The 21,724-nt window shown below is 40.6% G+C and overlaps 1 protein-coding gene across 1 annotated transcript in view; it reads left to right on the forward strand.

Annotated features, from left to right (window-relative positions):
* LOC113406158 (retinoic acid-induced protein 2-like) overlaps positions 1-21,261 on the forward strand; it is a 63,198-nt gene extending 41,937 nt beyond the window's left edge. Inside the window, exon 2 of the mRNA XM_026649164.2 lies at positions 19,140-21,261. Within this exon, the coding sequence (XP_026504949.1) occupies positions 19,246-20,916 (1,671 nt within the window). The 5' untranslated portion in view covers positions 19,140-19,245 and the 3' untranslated portion in view covers positions 20,917-21,261. The remainder of the gene's footprint in view (positions 1-19,139) is intronic.
* Positions 21,262-21,724: the final 463 nt, after the last annotated feature.

The raw sequence follows: 21,724 nt of genomic DNA on the forward strand, positions 1-21,724 counted from the left end.
GTTTAGAACATGGTGGTGTGTAGTAGCACACGTCACAAAGGAAATTGCTTATAAAGAATGTTGCAGTAAATGTGTCAGGAACTTGGTAGTGTATAGTTGGGATAGTTTTAGTCTGGCACCACACAGAAATATTTAGGATAGGCTTAAAAATACAACCTAGAGCTTTTTTTCATTTGTAATGTTATATATTGTCTTCAAAAGTCTGACAGGGAAAATATGGCTCATGCTGATTTTTGCTTCCTTGTGGTTCATCAAAAATAGTCTCTGATCATACATTTCCACAGAATATTTCTGGGTTGTCTGGTTCCGGCTCATAGTTACAGGAAAAATATTTTCCTTTACCTGCAGTAGCACTGGCTGAAATAACCAATGTTCTTCTTCATTACCAGAGTTTGTACAGCTAAACACAAAGAACATTACTTGACTGTATATTCTTTCAAGCATGGTATTTACAGTTAGTAGAATGGTAAATGTTATTTCAAGAAAAGGAATATGGAAGCCCATTCTGTGTTTGAAAGGCAGAAATAGGCACATTATGAAAACAAAACAGTGTTAATGGCACATAACTATTTAAGAGGAAAATACAGGTTTAAACCTACCTCATATGTGTACACATATTCTCTCTCCTTGGTTATTTTTATTACAGCAGTATCTGGCAGCCCTAACCAAGATTGGGGTCCCATTATCCTAGGCACTGTGCTTTATGCTAAACATGCAGTAAGAGATAGTTCCTACCCTGAAGAGTTTACAATCTTAGACCCGTCAGAGGGTGGAGAAAGGAAATATTTACAGCTGAGGAACACATGCATATACATACACAGTGTGTGTGTGTGTGTGTGTGTGTGTGTAGAGATATAGATAGATATATACACATATACAATGTAGATATATACACACACATATAATATAGATGTCCTGACTAACAGTATGTGGATACAAACCCAGAGTCATCTCTATCAAGACAGATTTCAGTATCTCAAGTTAGTTATACATCATTTGTGACATACAGACATCTTCAAATATTTCATAGTTAGGTGTGTGGACCTCAAGGAGACTGGAATAGGAGGCTGGGAGTGAATGTATGTTGAAAAAGTTGTGAGGAATCTCTGATCACATCTATTGGCATTGTAGTGTTGCATCTTACATTGGTGTTATCTCAATTTCAGTCAAAAGTGTGAAGTTTTACACATGGGCATACAAAGGAGAGGTTAGGTTGTTTGGCTGTCTTACAAAATAAAACAATGAATTCTCAGTAAAGCAGATGGGGATGAAAGTGAGTACTTTAGAGTGAGGAAAAATTAAAAATACTATGCACATTACCAAATATTATAGGAGCCTTACATTTTCTATGCTTGGTCTCTGCCAAGAGGTGAATTTTTTAAGGCCTTTTATGCCAAATCCTTTCAGTTTGTTTGTAAGTTTTGCAAGGGTGTGAATAATATTTCCCCATTTAAAACATTCTCTCCATACATTTTTAGACAGGACTACAGAAAAAATGGTTTAAGTTTGAAACTTGACACGAACAAACTTTACACTGAGGACTAGTGTCTTTGCTTGATTAGTAAAATGTTGGGTTTGGTTTACCAAAGTTATGTGCATTTGAATATTATGTACTGAGCATACACAGTAGATTGCCTGTTAGATCTAATGATGTGCACTTAGGGCCTGATCCCACACCACTAAGATTGTAGAGTTTAAGGCCAGAAGGAACCACCACGTAATCTAGTCTGACCTCCTGTATATTACAGGCCACCAGCAGCATCCCCACACAAAATAAATAGCATTTTGCAATTGGCTTCAGTGGGCCTGGTGTCTTAGGCCAGATCATCTCCTAAATAAACATCCTGTGCATTGGGGAATGAATCTTCTTCACCCTAGCAATACATTAGTTCTTCTTCAGCTTACTGTCTGCAGTAGCTGCCAAATGAGCAGCACCTGCCCCACAAAGTGAGAATAGTTGGAGGATCTGCATACTTGCAGATTCTCTGACCCACCCCAAAATCCTCTCCTTCATGATGGGGTGCAAGGGACTTGTTTGGTGGTTTCTTTAGCGTGCAGAGGTCTACTGACTGTCTGGATTACATGGATTATGACTCATCATCCTCCCTGTGTAGCATAACCATGTTGATTCCATTGCCTTCATGACCCTTCTGAGCCATGGAATGAGGGCAGTGGCAAGATGAAAAGCACAAGCATACGTGGCTAATGATGTACACATTCTTCAAAACTGACCTTAAACTTAAACACTCAAAATTTTAAAACTACTGACCCACTTCTCTTCTCAATTGGATTTTTGGTACATTACTCTGAGACTTAAATATCAAGCCAGCTTCTATTAAAATAGGTTTCAATATTCTTGTTTGTAATTTGGAACATTCAGATGCACAGTGGAACCTTTTCTTTTGTTTTCATTTTCTTCGGTTTATATTTAGATTGACTTAAAGCCAGAATGGGTATGAGAATAGTTGGAGTTTATAAAATAGTGTGGCTCTCAATCCATCAATCTTAGCTGAGTTCATATGGTGTCAGGACTTGTTGATTCTAAGCATCCATGACTTTAAAACCATCAGGCTGATTTTTTTATGTACTTCACTTAATCAGTCTCAAGGAGAACTACAAAGCAAATCAAGTTTAAAGAAAATCAGCTGAATATTTTTGAAGTTACTCACACTTTGGTCTTGTCTTCACTAGGAAAACAAAGGTTTGTTTTTAACTCAAGTTAGCTAACTCGAGTTAAAATCCTAATGAAGATAAGACAATTCATAGTTTTCATAGGAATTAGCAAATTGAGTTAAAGATTGTCTGCCTAGCTCCCTGGGAATCCCACTGAAGTCAGTGAGACTGCATAAGTGGAAGGATCTGCACTAATGGATCCCATTGCAGGATCAGGGGCTTAGATTGGTATACACGTCAAAAAATATTCCAGAATACATCATTTGGGTAGATGATGATAAAGGGATTGCTGGAGTTGTTGAGGTTGCATTGATGTAATTATGTAATATTTAATTCAGTTGAAATTTGTAGCCAAATACCTGAATTGGGACTCGCTGGAATATAGGAAGCTTTTCTACTTTAATGCCACAAGGTCTTACACAAGGGGCATGTGTAACCCATGCCTACTTGATGTGGTGCTCTGTCCTTCTCTACAGACCTGTAACCAACTGGAGATTAATGAACCTGCTACATCCTCAGCTAAGAGCCATGTGGCTTTCTAGGTCATGCAGCAGAGGCTCATACACTAAGTTTCAGAGGTCCTGGGTTCAATCCCACCTGCTGATACCTTGTTGTCAGTGTGTTATTCTTGCACACACCAACCACTGCCTATCCTGCTACTCTCCTCCCTCTTCTCTCTCCCCCTTCCCCGAGCATATAGTGGATTTTATTACATCAATACAAACTCTTGTTTTGATTTGACAGTTATGAAAAATCAAACAAATTTAGCAAAAACATCACAGAATCTTGGATCAATGAAACTGGGTCAGGAGAAATTAACAAACTGAATACTTCTCTGTTGAATATAAACATCAGCCACAGAACTAATAATGCTTTAAAGTCATTATTTAACTGACACAAAACTTTGAAATTCTTTGTAAGAACTAAGGTGTTTTAAGCCAGTTTCACAAAAATCTAGACCAGAGGTGGGCAACCTGCGGCCCATGGGCCGCATGCGGCCCATCGGGGTAATCTGATTGCAGGCCGCGAGACATTTTGCTTACGTTGACCGTTGGCAGGCACGGCCCCCCGCGGCTCCCAGTGGCCGCGGATCGCCACCGCAGTTGTTTTACCTTCTGAAGTTGATTTTTTTTTAAAATCCATTTTAATTAGTATCCTTTTTTTACTTATGTTATCATTGGGATATCAATTGCTGAGAAAACAAAATGCATGTTTTTTAAAATGATTTTAAAATAATCTCGCTCTTATTTATTTTTTTAGCTCTGTGTTCTCCAAACAGCTCATTTTTCTGTGCTTTTTTGGAGATTATAGTGTTATGAATAAAAATGATACTAAGTAATCAGTCAAAGACTTTAATTACAAAAGGAAAAATATGTTAAAAATTTTCCCATAGGAAAATCATGCAGCTTAGATTTCAAGTCTAAGAAGACTTTTTAATAGTAGTATTGTTCCATATGCTTCCTAAGATCTCATCCCAAAACAAGTGAACACATTTTGTGTGTGTGAAGATTAGCAAACTTCAAGAATTATTTTTTTAGGTTGACAGAAAATTCCCCTAACATACAACAGATTTTTTGTATATTATTTTTCTTCAGAATTTGTCTCTTCGATGCTTGCTCCTTTTTTCTCACCATGTCTTCTAAGTCAGAGGTTCTCAAACTGTGGTTCGCGAGCTCCATTCAGGTGGTCTGCGGATAGTTTCCTCTAAGGTGCGCACCTGGGCAGCCGCATACGAAAGAATGAAGGGCCACAAACCTAATTAGTGGAGCCGCGCAGGCGTGGCTCCACTAATTAGGTGCCTGGACCCTGGAGAAGACGCACATGTAAGTGAAGTGGTGACTTTGGGGGGAATAGCGGGTAAGTGGGAGGGGGCAGTGGGGTGAGAAGATGGGGTGGAGGAAATTTGGGACGTGCAGGGCTGCGGCAGCCAGAGAAAGAGGCAACTTTCCCCTGCTCCAGGCTGCGGCTGCCGGGGAGAGATGGCCATCCTTCCCAGCCCCAGCTCAGGGGCTGCCGCAGCTGGGGAAAGAGGGAGAGACCCCCGCTCCTTCCCAGCCCCAGCTCGGGGGCTGCTGTGGTGGGGGAGAACCCCCTCCTTCCCAGCCCCAGCTCGGGGGCTGCCGTGGTGGGGGAAAGAGGGCACCTCCATCGCATTAGAAAGGTAAGACTACTGATATTAAAATATGATTTGTGTGCTTTTATTTGTAGAACAAAAAAAATTAATTATTATTACGGTTTTTTTATATAGCGCTTTTATCCAAAGTGCTTTACAATAGTTAGCTAACGGTACAAACAACATTTGGAAAGATCATTAAGTGGTCCGCTGAGACCCTCAGCAATTTTCAAGTGTTCCGTGCAAGAAAAAGTTTGAGAACCACTGTTCTTAGTCGAATGGAACCCCCCTCGTGTTCCAAACCCACACCGTGTTTGAGACGAAACAAAATACCGGTTCCTATAAAAATATGCAACAGGAAGTGATACTTACTGAGTACCATCTTTGGACAAATTCTGAGACATGTTCAAACTCCTTAGATTCTAAATGGGATCAAGTTATTCTCAAGCTTACCATCTGTGAAATTAGAGTGGCAACTCTGAATGTAGTTGTCCTTACAACACCTCTGTGAGCTAAGGAAATACCATTATTTCCTTGTCACAGCTGGGGAACTGAGGTGCAGAGAGGCTAAGTGGCTTGTTCAAGGTCACACAGGAAGCTGTGATGGAGCAGAGAATTGAATCGGGGTCTCCCAAGTCCCAGGCTAGCATCCTAACCACTGAGCCATCCTTCCTTGCTAGGCTTGCTCCCCGCGGTTCACCTCAAGGTAAAACTACACCTTACCCTGATGACACGAGGATGTTACGTTGTGTTAGCGATCTTATTATAAAAACACACCTATTTTTCCTAGTGTAGACAAGGGCAATGGGGCTCCACAAGGGCTTGAGAGTTCATCCACGTGGATCCAATTGCAGGATTAGGACCTATGTGAGTTTAACGTGCTGTCATTCTGATTTGTTAGCATTTTATAACCACTTTGCACTAATACAAATGACAGGAAGGCAGTAAATAATCTGGCCCAAAGGCCCAGGGATAAAATCATGGTACCACTGAATGGGAATTTTGCCATGGACTTCAGTGGAGCCAGGATTTCACCCAGATCTTTAGCTGTGGGTGGGGAGTAAAATGTGACTAAGACGTGTTTGCATTCCTTCAGTCCTGGGTCCATCCCAGAGCCAGTTACATCCCCGTTATAAATTAGAGCAACTTTCTATGCCAGTTGCCAACAACTTCCAGGGACTGTTGTGATAACCAGGGATCATGAGGGCCTAGTGTGTCCCAGCCTTGTCGTCTGCCCCAGTTGCTGAGTGACAGAAGTGCCCATCTCTCAGCTCCTCTTCACCAGAGGACCCCCTTTCTGCAAGGGCAGTCCTTAAGAAGCTTGATCTGCTGGGTCTTTGTGCCAGCAACTCGGGGCAGTTTTTGTCCCTGAGTGTTTATCAAGCTCCAAATGGGGTCTTCAGTACATGGCAAGAGACATCAAGGGAAGATTGATTTCAGCGGATGTCCTTGTAATCACTTTAGGAAATTTTTCAAAATCAGCTGTTCACTTTCGCTGTTTGAACTCAAAATCTGAACGAGAAGGCTGTTAACAAGTTCTGAATCGCTCTGTTATGTTGAAGGAACCTGACAAAATGTATGCAACACGTGACTCAGCAGTAATTACAGTCTGTGGATTTATTTTCTTCTTCCATGTGTCATGCTTAATATGTCAAATTTCCATACAGTATTTCAGCTTCAGATCAAATGTGTTGCCTACTGCAGGCTAAGCAAATTGCTGTTTTTCAGCCCAGGCTGACTAGCTACAATATATCTGTCCTTTATAGCATTATGGTTTAGGGCTTTGAAATAGCGAGAGCTAGAACATGTTACAGATATGAGGGAACCAGAACCTTAGGAAGTAGCAAGATGAATCTTAAATAATTTCAAACTCATCATGTTTTTACAGTACTTGGTTATATGTTGTATTATAGCAGTGACAGTTTTGAAACGAGGACCTTCAATCGACTAGTTCAGCCAGTTATCAGAATTGTAAGTGAATGGAGCTGAGTCAGAGAAAATGCATCTGGAAACACAGCAGCATGCGCTATCCCCATTTATAGTTTGGGGTGTGCCACAGTCCCCATTGTAAATGCAGTTGTTGAGGGTTTTTTAATTTGGCTATAAAAATTCATTACAGGTTGAAAATTGTCAGATAAATGTTCTGTTCCTATCTCAGTACTCATTGTGTGCCTCATCTACTTTGCCCTTCGGAACAGAGACCAATGTCTCAGACGTGGGGCAAATCTTTTGAAAAATAAATAATTTAATTAATTGGGTTGATGTATTTTTAAATTAGAAAAAAGCAATTTCCCCTCTTTCCCCAAAATGGATCACTGCCTGTAGACTCTTGGCATGCCACTAAACTACTATATAATATATAAAAATATATAATAAACCCAAAGCTTTGCAGATTATTAGTCTGTGAAGTAGGAAAATATTTTAACTATTTCTAAAACAAAATATTTAAAAAGATGAAATATGAAGGTTTAAAAAAACTCCCCTACTGCTTTTCAGAAGTACTTCATGCATAAATAATGTAAACATATTATGTAGTCAATATAATATCAATAATATGCAATTTTGTGCTGCTGTAATGATTTTCTTCCCCTGCAATCCCCTTTGTAGTTAATAGCCTACATATGGGAATCTTGACAGATCCATAATGCGACACATATAAGTGGGGTCGAGGAGTCCTTATTAAAGAAATACTTGGTGCATGGTCTGCATCTGGGACTTCTGCTATTAGCTGGTATCCCCCCAGTTGTATTTCTAGATGGCTTTTCATGGGTTTCATATCATGTTCCATAATAGATCTCCTGTATAAAGTAAAATAATACACCAGGGGCCAATGCCTAAAGGCTGCTTAAAGGATGGTGAATGTTACATATTGGTGAGGGGGTGGAGAGGAATGTGAGTTGTGCAGCTTACATTCTGTAGGGGCAGAAGGGAAAAGATAAAGTGTAACATGCTGGCAGCTTTCCCTTCACAGCCCTCCCTCCTGCCCTCTCGCTGTGTGATGCACATCAATTGATAACCCGTCTGATCCAAAGGAGTGGTCACCAGAGTGACGGGGGAGGGTTAAGGAGGTGAAGAGAGGGCCGGAACCATGTCCCCAAACTGGTGTCTTCCTCCATAGCCCTGTTAGATGATGGGAAATGCAATCACCTGGAGGACTCCCCTTGCAATCTGATTGCTGGGTGGAATTAGGGGCAGAATCTTTAGCCCTGTCTGTCCAACTCTGCTCCCGGATATTTGCGGGTTCTTTAACTTTTAACTTATGTCAATAACAATGTGATAAATGCCTTATTTTTGCAGGGTTATTAATGAATCCCCCACAGGATTCCAGTTTGGAAGATGACATGTGAGGTTTCAACCTGGGAGCCACTTACAGAATGTGGGGGTGGGAGTGTGCGGGAGAATCCATTAATGGTTTTAAAATTAAAAAGCACTTGCCCTCAACCCCCCAGGACAATTAAATAATACAGTTTTTATTTATAGGGCACCCATGTAAATGAAAGCCACTGGATCATTAAACACAGAGTAAATGTAAGCAACACGGCCTGCTAACCAGGCCTGTCAGAACAGGTGCAGAAATGAAAAACAAGACACACACCAAAGCCCCATCCCAAATGCACATAAATAAAATATCCCCTTCAGATGAGGGGTGCCTGAGTTAATGCTGGATTTATTTCCTTTTGTCAGTGTGTATCTTCATAATTTTTTATGAGAGAGAGGGGGAGGGGGACCTTTATGTGAGGATGCCTTTAATAGGTGCGATTAGGTGACAGCTGGAGCTATGATTGCAGCACGTATAGGCGTACTGAAGCCAGCTTTAATATAGATAGCACGAGTACCAATAGCAGTGAAGCTGTGACAGCAGGAGCTTCAGCATGGACTGTACAAGCGTGCCCAGGACCCTGAGTACTTCAGCATGGGCTAGCTACCTGAGCAAGTCTGTGCTGCCTTGGCTTTGCTGCTGTTGGTACTCACACTAGCTACATTAAAGTTAGCTTGGATATGTCTACACGTACTGCAGTTACTCTGTCTGCAGTGTAGATGCACTCAATGTGTTGACATGATTCTATGATCCTTAGAACAGTTTTTGGTCTGTTATATCTGTGTAAATCGGAATAATTCTACAGTCGAGTTACTCCCAGTGTATCCTTGTGTAACTGAAATCAGAATTTTACTGACTAATTTCCATGGGAGTTCTGCTGGAGTGAAGACTGAACAACCCAGGCTAATACTGGCAATGGTATTAGTGAGGCTGAGCAACACGCATAAGGTATTTTTCCCCCTTGTAACTGTAGCTCCTGAGCTCTGAAGTCTTAAAGACTATTTTGGTCCAAATTCTGCTATAATTTACTCACCTTGCAGTTCTACTGAAATCAGGGCTTATAACTTTGCTTTTATGTGTAGTGCTTTGCATATGCTAAAAGAAAACCCTACATGTCCACTGTTGCCAATTCCCATGATGTTGTTGTGAGTTTTGTGCTATTTGGTGTTTTTCTGGTAATCCCAGCTCCTAGAGTCATGTGCTCATTTGAGAATCTCAACTTTTTGGAATGAAAGTTTCTAACCTTCATGGTGGTGGAGGAAAGCTTGAAACGTTAACCCTCAGGCTCAAATACCAGAAGGCAAATAAAAGGTGTCCCAGATTTTTTTCTGAGATCTCACTCTTTTTTAAAAAACAATTTTCATCATTCTTTGCGGTCAGACTCATGAGCATTGAGCACTTGGGGTTGGCAATTGTACTGCTCTTTAGGCTTCTGAAGTACTGATTAATGTTGTTAGTTATTTCTATCCTGTCATAGTTTCATAGGGTGGGTGGTGTAGAAAGCTAAAAGAAAACACATTGTTCTTGAATAAAGCTTACAGTGTAAGTCTCCAATCCCACACTGAGCACCGTGTAGGCACAAGGATCTGCCCTTGTAGAGTTCAGTACAGGACTGGGACAGGACTTGTCTGTCTTCACCTTCTTTTCCCTCAAGCACCTTGTTTGTTATTGTCCCACATAATGTTACATTACAGAAGAACATAAGAATGGCCATACTGGGTAAGACCAAAGGTCCATCTTGCCCAGTATCCTGTCTTCTGACAGTGGCCAATGCCAGGTGCCCCAGAGGGAATGAACAGAACAGGTAATCATCAAGTGATCCATCCCCTGTCACCCATTCCCAGCTTCTGGCAAACAGAGGCTAGGGACACCATCCCTGCCCATCCTAGCTAATAGTCATTGCTAGACGTAGCCTCCATGAATTTATCTAGTTCTTTTTTGAACGCTGTTATAGTCTTTGTCTTCACAGCATCCTGTGGCAAAAAGTTCCACAGGTTGACTCTGCGTTGTGTGAAAAAATACTTCCTTTTGTATGTTTTAAACCTGCTGCCTATTAATTTCATTTGGTGACCCCCTAGTTCTTGTGTTATGAGAAGGAGTCAATAACACTTCCTTATTTACTTTCCCCACACTAGTCATGATTTTAGAGACCTCAATCATATCCCGCCTTAGTTGTCTCTTTTCCAAGTTGAAAAGTCCCAATCTTATTGATCTCTCCTCATACGGAAGCTGTTCCATACCCCTAATCATTTTTATTGCCCTTTTCTGAACCTTTTCCAATTCCAATATATCTTTTTTGAGATGGGATGACCACATCTGCATGCAGTATTCAAGATGTGGGCGTACCATGGATTTATATAGAGGCAATATGATATTTTCTGTCTTATTATCTATCCGTTTCTTAATGATTCCCAACATTCTGTTAGCTTTTTTGACTGCCGCTGCACATTGAGCGGATGTTTTCAGAGAACTATCCACAATGACTCCAAGATCTCTTTCCTGAGTGGTAACAGCTAATTTAGACCCCATCATTTTATAGTTGGGATTATGTTTTCCAATGTGCATTAATTTGCATTTATCTACATTGAATTTCAGCTGCCATTTTGTTGCCCAGTCACCCAGTTTTGTGAGATCCCTTTGTAGCTCGTCGCAGTCTGCTTGGGACTTAACTATCTTGAGTAGTTTTGTGTCATCTGCAAATTTTGCCACCTCACTGTTTACCCCTTTTTTCCAGATCATTTATGAATATGCTGAATAGGACTGGTCCCAGTACAGACCCCTAGGGAGACACCACTATTTACCTCTGTCTGTTCTGAAAACTGACCATTTATTCCTACCCTTTGTTTCCTGTCTTTTAACCAGTTTTGACAGGCCTGGATCCTTCCATTTTATTGTTTGTATTGGGGTAACACCTGGTTATGGACCAAGATTCCACTGTATAAGCAGAAAAGGCAGTCCTGTCCCAAAGGAGCTTAACCACAACAATTGACACAGTGGAGACAGATTGCTGTGCCTGTGCGGAGCCCCATTAGTGTCCCACACACTCTCAATTGCAGGATTGAGGCCTACGATTCTAAGCAAAGCACTTCACAGCAGGGCACTCTTTAAATTTATTCTGTAAAATGCCTAGCACACTTTGGATGCTCTCTAAACAATGAATAATGAGATAAGGCGCAAGACGTGGTGCATACAAGCAGGTAAAATATAAGGATAAGCTGGGCTTAATGGTTTTAGAGAGACAAATTCTGTGATTCCATCTTATGGCACGTAAGTGCTGACATGATAGAATTAATCACCACTCTTTTAAATGGGATTTCCATGTAGTTAACATGTAGTTTCCTATAAAATAACATATATCATTGCATGGTCCTGTGCACTTAACTCCTATCACCATCCCAGGGGGAACCTAGCTGTATTTATAGTAGGTCTATTTTCAGTGCTGTGAGTTTTGTTTTACATTAAAACAAACAAAAAGAAATTAAATATTAAAACAGTAAGTGAAATCAAATCAGCTTCTGGCACTGAAGCTTGGTAGATGGTAAGAGGAAATTTTAAGATTTCACTCACTTATATTAAATTGCAGCATTATAATATGGACATTAAATAGGCTGTCTGACATGAACACTGAAAAATTATTCTATGAAATTAAATCTTAAGGGTTATTTAATGAGAGAGACAAGGTGGCTGAGATAATATCTTTTATTGGACCAACTTCTGTTGGTGAACAAGACAAGCTTTGGAGCTACACAGCTGTTCTTCAAGTCTGGGAAAGGTATTTAGAGTGTCACAATTAAATACAAGTTGGAACAGATTGTTAAGCATAAGAAGTTAACACATGGTGCAAGAGACCATTCAGGGTGAGGTGGGCAATTAACGTCTCTGCTGTCATAAGATTAAGGAGTTATAGATTGTTGTAATGAGACATAAAACCAGCGTCTTCATTAAGTCCATGATGTTTAGTGTCTAGTAAAGTGATGAATTTAAGCTCCCAGACTTGTCTTTAGAAGGTGTCGTGCAGGTTTCCTTTGAGGACGAGGACTGGGAGGTCAGATATGGAGTGATTGTTTTGTGAAAAGTGTTTGCCTAGGAGTGATAGTGTGTTTTGTCTGTTATCATTTCTCTGTGTGAGTTCATTTGAAAGCATAATGATGGTCTGTTTTCACCCCCACAGTTGTTGGGGCATTTGATGCACTGGATGAGGTACACCACATGTTGTGATAGGCGCATGTAGGACCCATGGATCTTGAAAGGTGTATTGTATGGGGTATTAATCGTTGTAGCCATGGAGATATGTTTGTGGGTTTTGCATTTGTTGTGATGATAGGGTCTGGTGTTGCTTTGAATTGGTGTGTCCTGGTCTGTGGCGAGCTTGGTGAGGTTGGGGGTTTGTTTGAAGGCCAGAAGAGGGGGTTTGTGAAAGATTTTTTTCAAGATGTGGCCCCCAGCAGGTAGGGGTTGTAATTGTTTGATGATATCTCATATGGGTTCGAGTGACAACTAGGGGTGTGCAGACGGTTATATGTGTGTGTGTGTGTTTCCCTCAGTATTGAATCAGATTCTTTCAGGTATTTGGGTGGCCTGTTCCATGATGTGATCTACTTCTCTGGTGGAATGTCCTTGTTTTGTGCAGGTGGTTTTAAGTGTTTTAAGGTGTGTATCCTGCACTTTCTCCCACATAGCATATTCTGAGTTATCTGAGTGCCTGGCTGTAGCTAACAGATTTCTTGGTGTGTCTGGGGTAGTGACTGGATCTGTGAAGGTAAGTGTGGTGATCCGTGGGTTTCTTGTATATAGATGTCTGTAGGATTCCATTGTTGAAGCTAATCACGATGTCTAGGAAATTGATGCTGGTGTGGGAGCATTCTGAAGAGAGTTTGATGGGTGGGTGGTAGTTGTTGGAACTTGAGATGGAAATTTATGAGGGAGTTTAGGTAGTGTGTCGAGAGGATGAAAATACTGTATCATCAATGTATTTTAGGTATATCATTGGTTTTGTGGTGCATTTTTCCAGTGTTTTTTTTTTTCTAGAGATGAGTCATGAAGAGATTGATATATTGGGGAATGTAAAGTTGTTATGGGTAAGAATGAAATGGATGAGTGTAGCGATGTGTTTGGGGTGGATATTTGAGAGTTGTCCATTGTCTTGTAGATATTTGAGGCAGACAGCGAAGCATCATTGTGAGGGATGTTGGTGTGAGGTGACATCCATGATGGCAAGGATGATGTTCTGAGGGAGGTTGTTAGTGTTGCAGTGTTTCTGGAGGAAGTCAGTTGCATCCTGGAGAGAGCTGGCCCTTTGTGTGGTGAATGGTTTGAAGATGTTTTCTATGAGTCCAGATAGTCCTTCAGTAAGAGTGTCATGGCCAGATATGATGGGTTTGCCTGGGTTCCCTTTTTTGTGTATCTTGGGAAACCTGTAGAAGGTTCCTGGCTAGGTTCATGGGGGGATGAGGTTGTAGAGTTTCTCTTGGAGTTGTTTGGGGGAAGGATTTGATGATATCTTTAAATTCCTGTGCGAATTGCGGCGTGCGTGGTCTTCCTTGAGTTCTTTATAGTAGGTGGTGTCAGAGAGTTGTCCATTAGCCTCATTGACATAGTCATCATGGTTGAGGACTACGATGGCACCTCCTTTGCTGTTTGATGAGTAGCTGGTGGCTGTATAGCTTTGGTGGAAGTGAAGGTGGAGAGATGGTGGTGGATGTGATGTTTATGAAGGATTTCACTGTCAATTATTTTTTGCCTGAAGCAATCAATGTAATGATCAACTGAATGGTTTTGTCTGTTGGGGGGTGTCCAGTCAGGTGATTCTTTTTTTTTTATGACTTGTCAGTGGGAACATGGTAATTGTGGGTGATGTCATCTTTGTTGTGAAATAATTTTTTGTGGTAGAATTGGAGAAAAAATTATTTTAGTCCTCCACATGTTAGTATAGTATGAGGTTCTGTGGTGCGGGAGAAGTTCAGTCCCTTGGCAAGTATAGATAATTCATTTCTGGTAAGGTGTACTCTTGATAAATTAATGATGTTGAGGTGTTGTGTAGTGTCCAGGTGGCAGGTCCTAGTGTCTTGGTTTCTTTCAGAAGTCTTTTTTTTAAACCCACTCTAATTTAATGCAGAGAGAAATATAGCACAGCTATGACTATTAGCATTAAAGTTGGAAAAAATAGCTCAGCTACTCTTCCGAATTTCGATTACATTTTGGATTCCTTAACAAGGAGTACAGAGTAAAGGGGAGATGGTCCTTTAAAAAAATTCTCCTTAGGTTCCTGGATCTCTTCATCTCTGCATTCACAGTACATATACACATTTTTAATAAAATGTAATAATTAGTGTAGACCGCACCTCCACCAACAGGTAGTGCTGTTTCTTTATTTTAGGACTAAGTTGCTGTCTTGTTTTGATATTACGTCATTGTATCTGGTCAGGAGGTTTATCGGAAGATTTAGTCCTGCATGTGTTTGCTGGAGTTGTTACTTGCAGTGCCCCAATAAATCCTTTTATTTCTATAAGTGAATATTCTGGTATTGGCAATCGTCTAGTTGGATTGGCTTGTAGGTTAGAAGGGAAAAATATTATAAACAGTGCAGTGGGCAATTCTACTTTTGAGTCTATCACATCTTAAACCCATGTTGTTTTATATGATTATGTGAAATATAAAAATACATTTTACATCTATTCTCTGCTGTGATCACATGCATAAGAACAAACTGTCATAGAAATGAGCAAGCTATCTTTCCACATGTGTGTAAAGGAGAGGAACCGCGCAGGTTTAGTTTTCTAGCAGTTTTACAGTTAATATAGGAGAAAAATGTTGGCAGAGCACGTCATGTTATAAGGACAGCAGAATTTACGAGATTCTGCCTTTTAACCATTATAAATCTGTATGTATGCAGTTCTGATTTGGGGGGCTGCTGCCATTCCCCAGTTCTGGCAAACCTGGTCAGTGTTTTAACCCTTAAATAGACCTATATGTGAGAGCTCTCTCTCTCTCTCGCGCTCTCTCTCTCTCTCTCTCGCGCTCTCGCTCGCTCTCTCTCGCTCGCTCTCGCTCTCTCTCTCTCTCTCTCTCTCTGCTGTCTTTGATTTACTGTCCTGAATTGAAAATACACAAATAGGGCCTGATCCAGAGCTCCCGAGTCTTTCTGTTGCCTTCAGTGGGCTTTTAAACATACCTCTAATGCAGGACTTGAAGAAATTTACTAGACTCCTATTAGCCAGGGGCTGATGCAAAAGAAGGGGGAAGACTGCCAGCAAGGTCCAAAAACAAAACCCTGCAGAGAAGGCCAACCCTGCTGCCAGGATTCCTGCCAGAGAGCTCTCCATAGACACTGATTTAGGAGCTCCATTGACTGCTAGCTGCTGTCGTAAGAGTGAAGTAGAGTTGGAGTGGTGTCCACTGTTTTACTCCTCCCCTGTCCTCTTGGCTGCTGCTGGATGTGGTGAAAGTTGGTCTGTTGTTCTGCCCCAACCTGTGGTTCTTTTTTGATGAGGAGTCGCCTCTTCCTTCCTTTCCAACCCCATGCATGAATAGCTACAATGCATGCCCCTGCTTAGAGCTTTGCCGAGCAGGAACAACAGGAGCGCCCACCCCATGCATTCCAAAATCATGAGATTGTAAAAATATTACATGTGGGAGTCTTTTTCTTGGCCTTCTGGTACTTTTGGAGCCTTGGGGGGGCACATTTTCAAGCCTTTCTCCACAACCTGAAGGGCTAGAAATCCCCTTTTTCTTTTTAAAAAAGAAAGCTGAAATTTTCCCCATAATCCCCTGACTCCAAGCGCTGAGAGAGTCGGCGTAAAATTGTGAGAGGTGGCAACGCTGTGAAATGAAAATGATTCTTATCAGTTTTGTAGCTGCCCTTGGGGGTTTTGTCATTCACCCTTATCCACTAGCAAGAGAGACAAGAATGAAAAAAATACAACCCCTACTTTATCATTTAACATAGTTTAAAAACACACAGCGCCTCCCCCTCTTTCCCCTTTGTAGTTTCCACTCTTACAATTCTGCATCGCTGTTGCTGACAAGCCAGAACCCTCAAGCAGTGCCAAAAATATTTTCAACAAAATATATATCCTAGAGACACACAGGACTCCGAATAGAAAACAGTATTTGAGCGTGTTTAAAGCTATCGCTAGCCTTTTCTCCAAGGTGTCAGATTATGATACACGAGGTCTTCTTTCCCTGTCTAGCTATGTCCTCTGCCTCCAGCCCTTTAACATTTTAAAGCAGCAGTGTGCGGTTTTATTATGTTTTATACTTTCATCTCCTGCAGTTATCCCTGTTTCCCTCCTGGAGTCTGTATGGCATGCTAAGTCATCACGTCTCTAATGTAGTGTAATTTTCACCCTGCATTCCCTGTTTTTCAGTGTCAATTGAACTTGGCAGAGGAATAGAGGGTCGTCTTCTGCCCTTACAAGATCATCATTTCCCATGAAACCACAGAAATTTCTGTTTTAAAATAAATAAAAAATCAGAGAAATCTGACCTAATTTGCCAAGGATACAGAATGCATTACTGCGTGCCAACATTTAGAGAAGCAACCAGATGGGTGGCAAATATAGTAGGTAAGGAATTTGAAAGTGACAGTTAAAAACAGAGCAGAACAGAGGTTAAAAAGGAGATGCTTTTCCTGGATTTTTCTAATTTACTAACATGAACAAGAAGGTGTTGGTTTTTGAAAACTTGAACTTGCCAAGTGCTGTGACCTGCATTATCTTTATTTTTAGAAATGTTTGTTCTTTACGTTCCAAAAACAGGCTGACCTGATTTTTTTGTTAGTTCAAGCGCATTTGTTACAGTTTAAATCACTTATGGGTTTTTCTGTTTGGAAAGTAAAAATCTCAATAATTGTTTTTATTAATTTGCTTTATCTAGAGCTGGGCAAATAATCAAAAAAACCAACACCCTGTATATGTGGATGTTTGATTCAAAGAATTTAATGAAATACGAATATTCGTAAATTATTCTCCTGGTTCTAGAAACTAGGTGAGTAAGAGGGGAAAATAACAGAATAATTTGTTACTAAAATAATAAAAGTTTGATAAATTATTGGAATATTATTCAGCCAGCCTTAAACTATTGGCCGCTCACATATTTTGTAGTGTATCACACTGTGATACCTACATCCCAATACAAAGATTTAAGTCACAGGAGAGGACAGTGAGATCATAATTTTATTTTTATTTTTTTCTGTCTTGGTCTTTTTTTTTTTGCCGTTGGATGTGTTTTATTTGATCTTGGAAGGATTAGATTTTTATTGGTAAATGTTGATTTCACCATACACACGCAAACCAATGACAAAATATTTCCATCAGTAATAATCAAAATTTACACATAGGCACAGTAAGAAAAATGCTGCTTGAGAACTTACTGGAGTTTGATTTAAGTCGATTTACTTTGTATATTTTGACCTGTGATGTTGACAATTTGTGTTTTAAGCTTTAACTTTTTGAATCTCAATGTCTACTGTCATTAAATAATTGTTAGGCACCTCCCATAATTTCCAATCTAAATTGATACAAATTGGAAAAAATGCTTAAAAATAAATATTGATATCTGTCAAAATTATTAAAAAATAAAAATCAAATTCTGCCAAGCTTTGATTGATTATATTCCCTTTTAGCTTGTGCGTTATGGCCCCAATCCTTCAAACACTTACACTTGTGCGTAAATTTACACTCATGAATAGGCTCATTGAGTCAGTGAAACTACTCACATGCTTTAGGTTACTCACTTGCATAAGCATTTGTGGATCAGACACTAAGATGTCAAATTGTGGAGTTACATTTCATGTCATTTTATCTCAATAAGAAACAGGACTGAAACAAATAAGGGGGGGAAACCTCCTGAACTGTTAAGCCTAACAAAAGCATGAACATTAATGCAGATATAACTTTAGGCAGTAAAATTCAGGTCAGCGTAAGTGGAAATGTAAATTTGGGGTGCTCTTCTACTTCCCCATGGTAACAGAGTTAAATATAGACAAGTTTCTATGGAAGTTATTATCACAGGATGGAACACTTTAGGAGCATCACCTTCTTGTTTTCTTCTGTACTACTGTATCAAGAGATCCTAAAGAGAAGTTTTTCAGATGGTAGCTTCCATGGGGGAGAGAGCATTCAGTGAGTTCACTGCCTCTATGGGAGAGAAAATCTTTTTAAGAAATATGCTAAAATTTCTCTAGGCTCATAAAGGGAAAAGATCGCCACACTTCTTAACATTTGTTTAGTTAAGATGAGGGATTAGCTTGTTAAAATAAATTTAAAGTTGCTTTGATTTTTATTCTTTGCAGCTTATTAATAAGTTTTCTGGTTCATTTTACTGTCATCTAGCTCTAGAGCAGGAGGTGAGGGCTGGGTTTAGGTTTCTTTTTTTTAGTGGGAAGAAACTGCCAAACTACACAGTCTTGTGTTTGTGTTGCTGAGCTACTGATTGCTCTTCGTTGTGCTGTTTACTGCAGTTTTTGAACGTGCTATGTAGTCTATCCGTGGATCGTCTGATTTATTTTAGGATCTTCAAAGACAAGAAAAGGATGATTAATTTAGGCTGAGTGGGGAGCCTATCTACGGAGAGCCTTCACAACCTCACAATGGAACGTTTCTTACGTTTATTTTTAGGAAAGTTTGTTTTTACACTTTTTATTGAGTTTAAACAGTGCAGTGTGTCTTGACCGTGCCATACCCTGTCATTTCATGAAGCTTTGTTTAAAAATTTAAAATGTACTGCCTCAGTTCTTTTTTTATGCTATGTACTGGAACTTTTTTCTTTGACTGCAGTTAGTTCTTTAGGCCTTTAAATTATCTCTGTTTATAGCTAAATATAAGTTCCCCAGAACTCTTCATATAACACTCACAGATGTATGTACTGTATGTATATACAGTATGTATGTATAGAGTGTACAGTATAATGGAGCAGTTACCCTGAAGTGTGGAAACATTTTATAGCTTTTATGTGATAGGCTTTTTAAAGGCAGTTGCAAATATTATTTTAAGAATGAGATTTATGCAGTGCCTAAAGTATGTTTCTGTTCTGCAGGCCAAGCTATGTTGGTGCAGATGCTTTTGGCAGCCCTGACCCAATGCGGATCCTGGTGACAGCAATGTAAATGTGAATTTCTGCAAAGTCTCAGAAGTCCTGTAAAATGGAGGAACTGTACAAGGACACACAAAATCTGCCCATGGATGTTACCAACTCTCCTTCCACGATAGCTAACAATAAGCTAGAAAATGGGGTCGCTCAGCTGATAACTGCTGAAGCCTGGAATATCAACTCCACAGACTTGATGAAGAAAGCACTTTCACCACTTGTGACTGTCCCAGCCCCTTCGATCCTTACCCCACCAGCAGAATCGCAAAGTGGGGTAGCTCTGAAAGTAGCAGCCACAGTGCTCCAGCCAATTTGTTTAGGGGATAGCCCAGTGGTTCTTCCAATACACCTGCAAGTAGCCGGGAGCACCACCCCGCAGATTGCGCCTAATAACAACACTCCATATGTTATGACGACTCAAGGTCCAGTTCCACTACCTGTCCTCTTGGAGCAACATGTGTTTCAACATTTAAATTCTCCATTGGTGTTACCTCAGGGTGCTCCCTGCTCCACAAATCCCATTCACAGCAATCTTTTCCAGGGTTCTTCTGTCCCGGTTGGACAGCCCCAGTTACTGGATCAGAAACCATCCAACCAGACCCAGGAGCCCATCTTACCCCCAGTGTTTCAGACACCAGGATTTGCTGCAGTTCTTCAGGATTTGTTTCCTCCACAGGGCACCTTAGGTTCATCACCCTGTCAGCCACCCCCAGATTACTCCTCTGTTCCACCCCAGGCCTTCAGTTCCCCTCTATCTCCACTAGTACCCCCAGCCACCCTCCTAGTGCCATATCCTGTGATTGTCCCCTTGCCAGTCCCAGTCCCCATCCCTATCCCCATCCCCATCCCTGTGCCTCACGGCGCTGAATCCAAGGTCAACCCAGACTACCCCAAGCCACCGTTGTTCACCCTGTATTCCTGCAAAGGCACCCAGACCCCTCTGGAGAAAGAAGAATCCAAACCCTTTGATTTCATCCACCACAGGGAATTTTCCCAGCTGAATCGTCACACAGTCATCAAGATGAACAATGAGAACGAGGCCCTGGATCTTTCCATGAAAACGATGCCCTTGCTAAAGGCAGGTGAGGTCAGTTCTCAGCTCTCCCCTGAAGATGGTGCTTTAGATTTGTCAATTGCTTCCTACAGGAAGACAGGCAGTGCTGGGGTCCATGCTGAGGCAACTAATGCAATTTGCTCTGGATCTATGATGGACAGTGCTGCTCACTCCATGATGGATAAACTCTCCAGTGCAACTGTCCCCTTTGCCCCTCCAAAACCTCACGAAGCCTCAGCCAAGGTTGACAGCAGAATGACTGGTAGCAATTCGGCCGAGTTCCTGAGACAGCAGCAAAAGTGGCTGGTGGATCAGACCAGCAGAGCAGCCTGTGAGCCCAAGGCTGGGAATAATATTGAGATTGTGAGCACTTCGCAGACTGCCAAAGTAATAGTCTCTGTCAAAGATGCTGTGCCCACGATTTTCTGTGGCAAGATTAAAGGCCTCTCGGGAGTATCCACCAAAAACTTCTCCTTCAAAAGGGACATGCCCCAGGACTCTGTTCTGCAGTGTTACGATGTGAAGAATCAGCCAGAGCCTAGGGATAATGCAGAAGCTCTTAGGAAACCAATCAAAAACAGGAGTGTAAAGTTAAAGAAAATGAACTCCCAGGAGATACACATTCTTCCAATCAAAAAGCAACGGCTCGCTGCCTTCTTTCCAAGAAAGTAAATGATGGGTTTTTAGACTTTTAAGATATAATTATTATTATGAAAAATAAAAAAGATGCACTTGGCTTAAAATGCATTTAAAACTTTAAACTATCTTTGTAAGTTATTTTGGGGAAAGCGGGAGAGGATTGGATGTAAATTTCCTGTAAAGCTGAGGGAGGGGAGTTCTTTTGTTTGTTTGTTTTTTGTTATTGATTTTTGACTTTTCATGAAAAAGTAAATAAAAAGCAACCTATTTTTCAAGCGGATTGCACATTTTTGCAGCTTTAATGGAATAATGGATGGAGTCAGAGGGGTAAGAGCTATTTTCACTGCCATAAAGTGCTTTGATGATGTAATTCTTAGTAATGGGTACAATGGAAACTTAAAAATAAATGTTTGTATGTGGTAATTGGTTGTGGTTATTTTGTCATTTATGAATTATCGAGGAAGATTTGGCAAAAGTCTGTAAACTGTAAAGCACTACAAGTTTATCTTTGTTATAGCCCTGAAATATTAAGGTGACCAGGCTAAGAAAAATTATATTGCCCCATAGCACCATTAGAGAGCACCTCTGAACAGCCACTAATGATGTGTTTCAACTATCTTCAATAAAAATGACAGAACAAGATCACTGTTATACTCTGGCATGAGCCCAATGCACAGAAAATACTAGTTTTATGATTAGAAATAAATATAGATCTGTTTTTAAACACAAAGTAAACACTAATGATGATTTTAATGAAATCTAAAAGTCAGGGGAATTTGGTTGCCACTGAGTGAGGAAAAGTCACATAATTTTTCCCAGCCTGAATATAGATATATGGAAA

Source organism: Terrapene carolina, unplaced genomic scaffold (assembly GCF_002925995.2).
Source record: "Terrapene carolina triunguis isolate 2854851 unplaced genomic scaffold, T_m_triunguis-2.0 Scaffold23, whole genome shotgun sequence".
NCBI lineage: Eukaryota > Metazoa > Chordata > Testudines > Emydidae > Terrapene > Terrapene triunguis.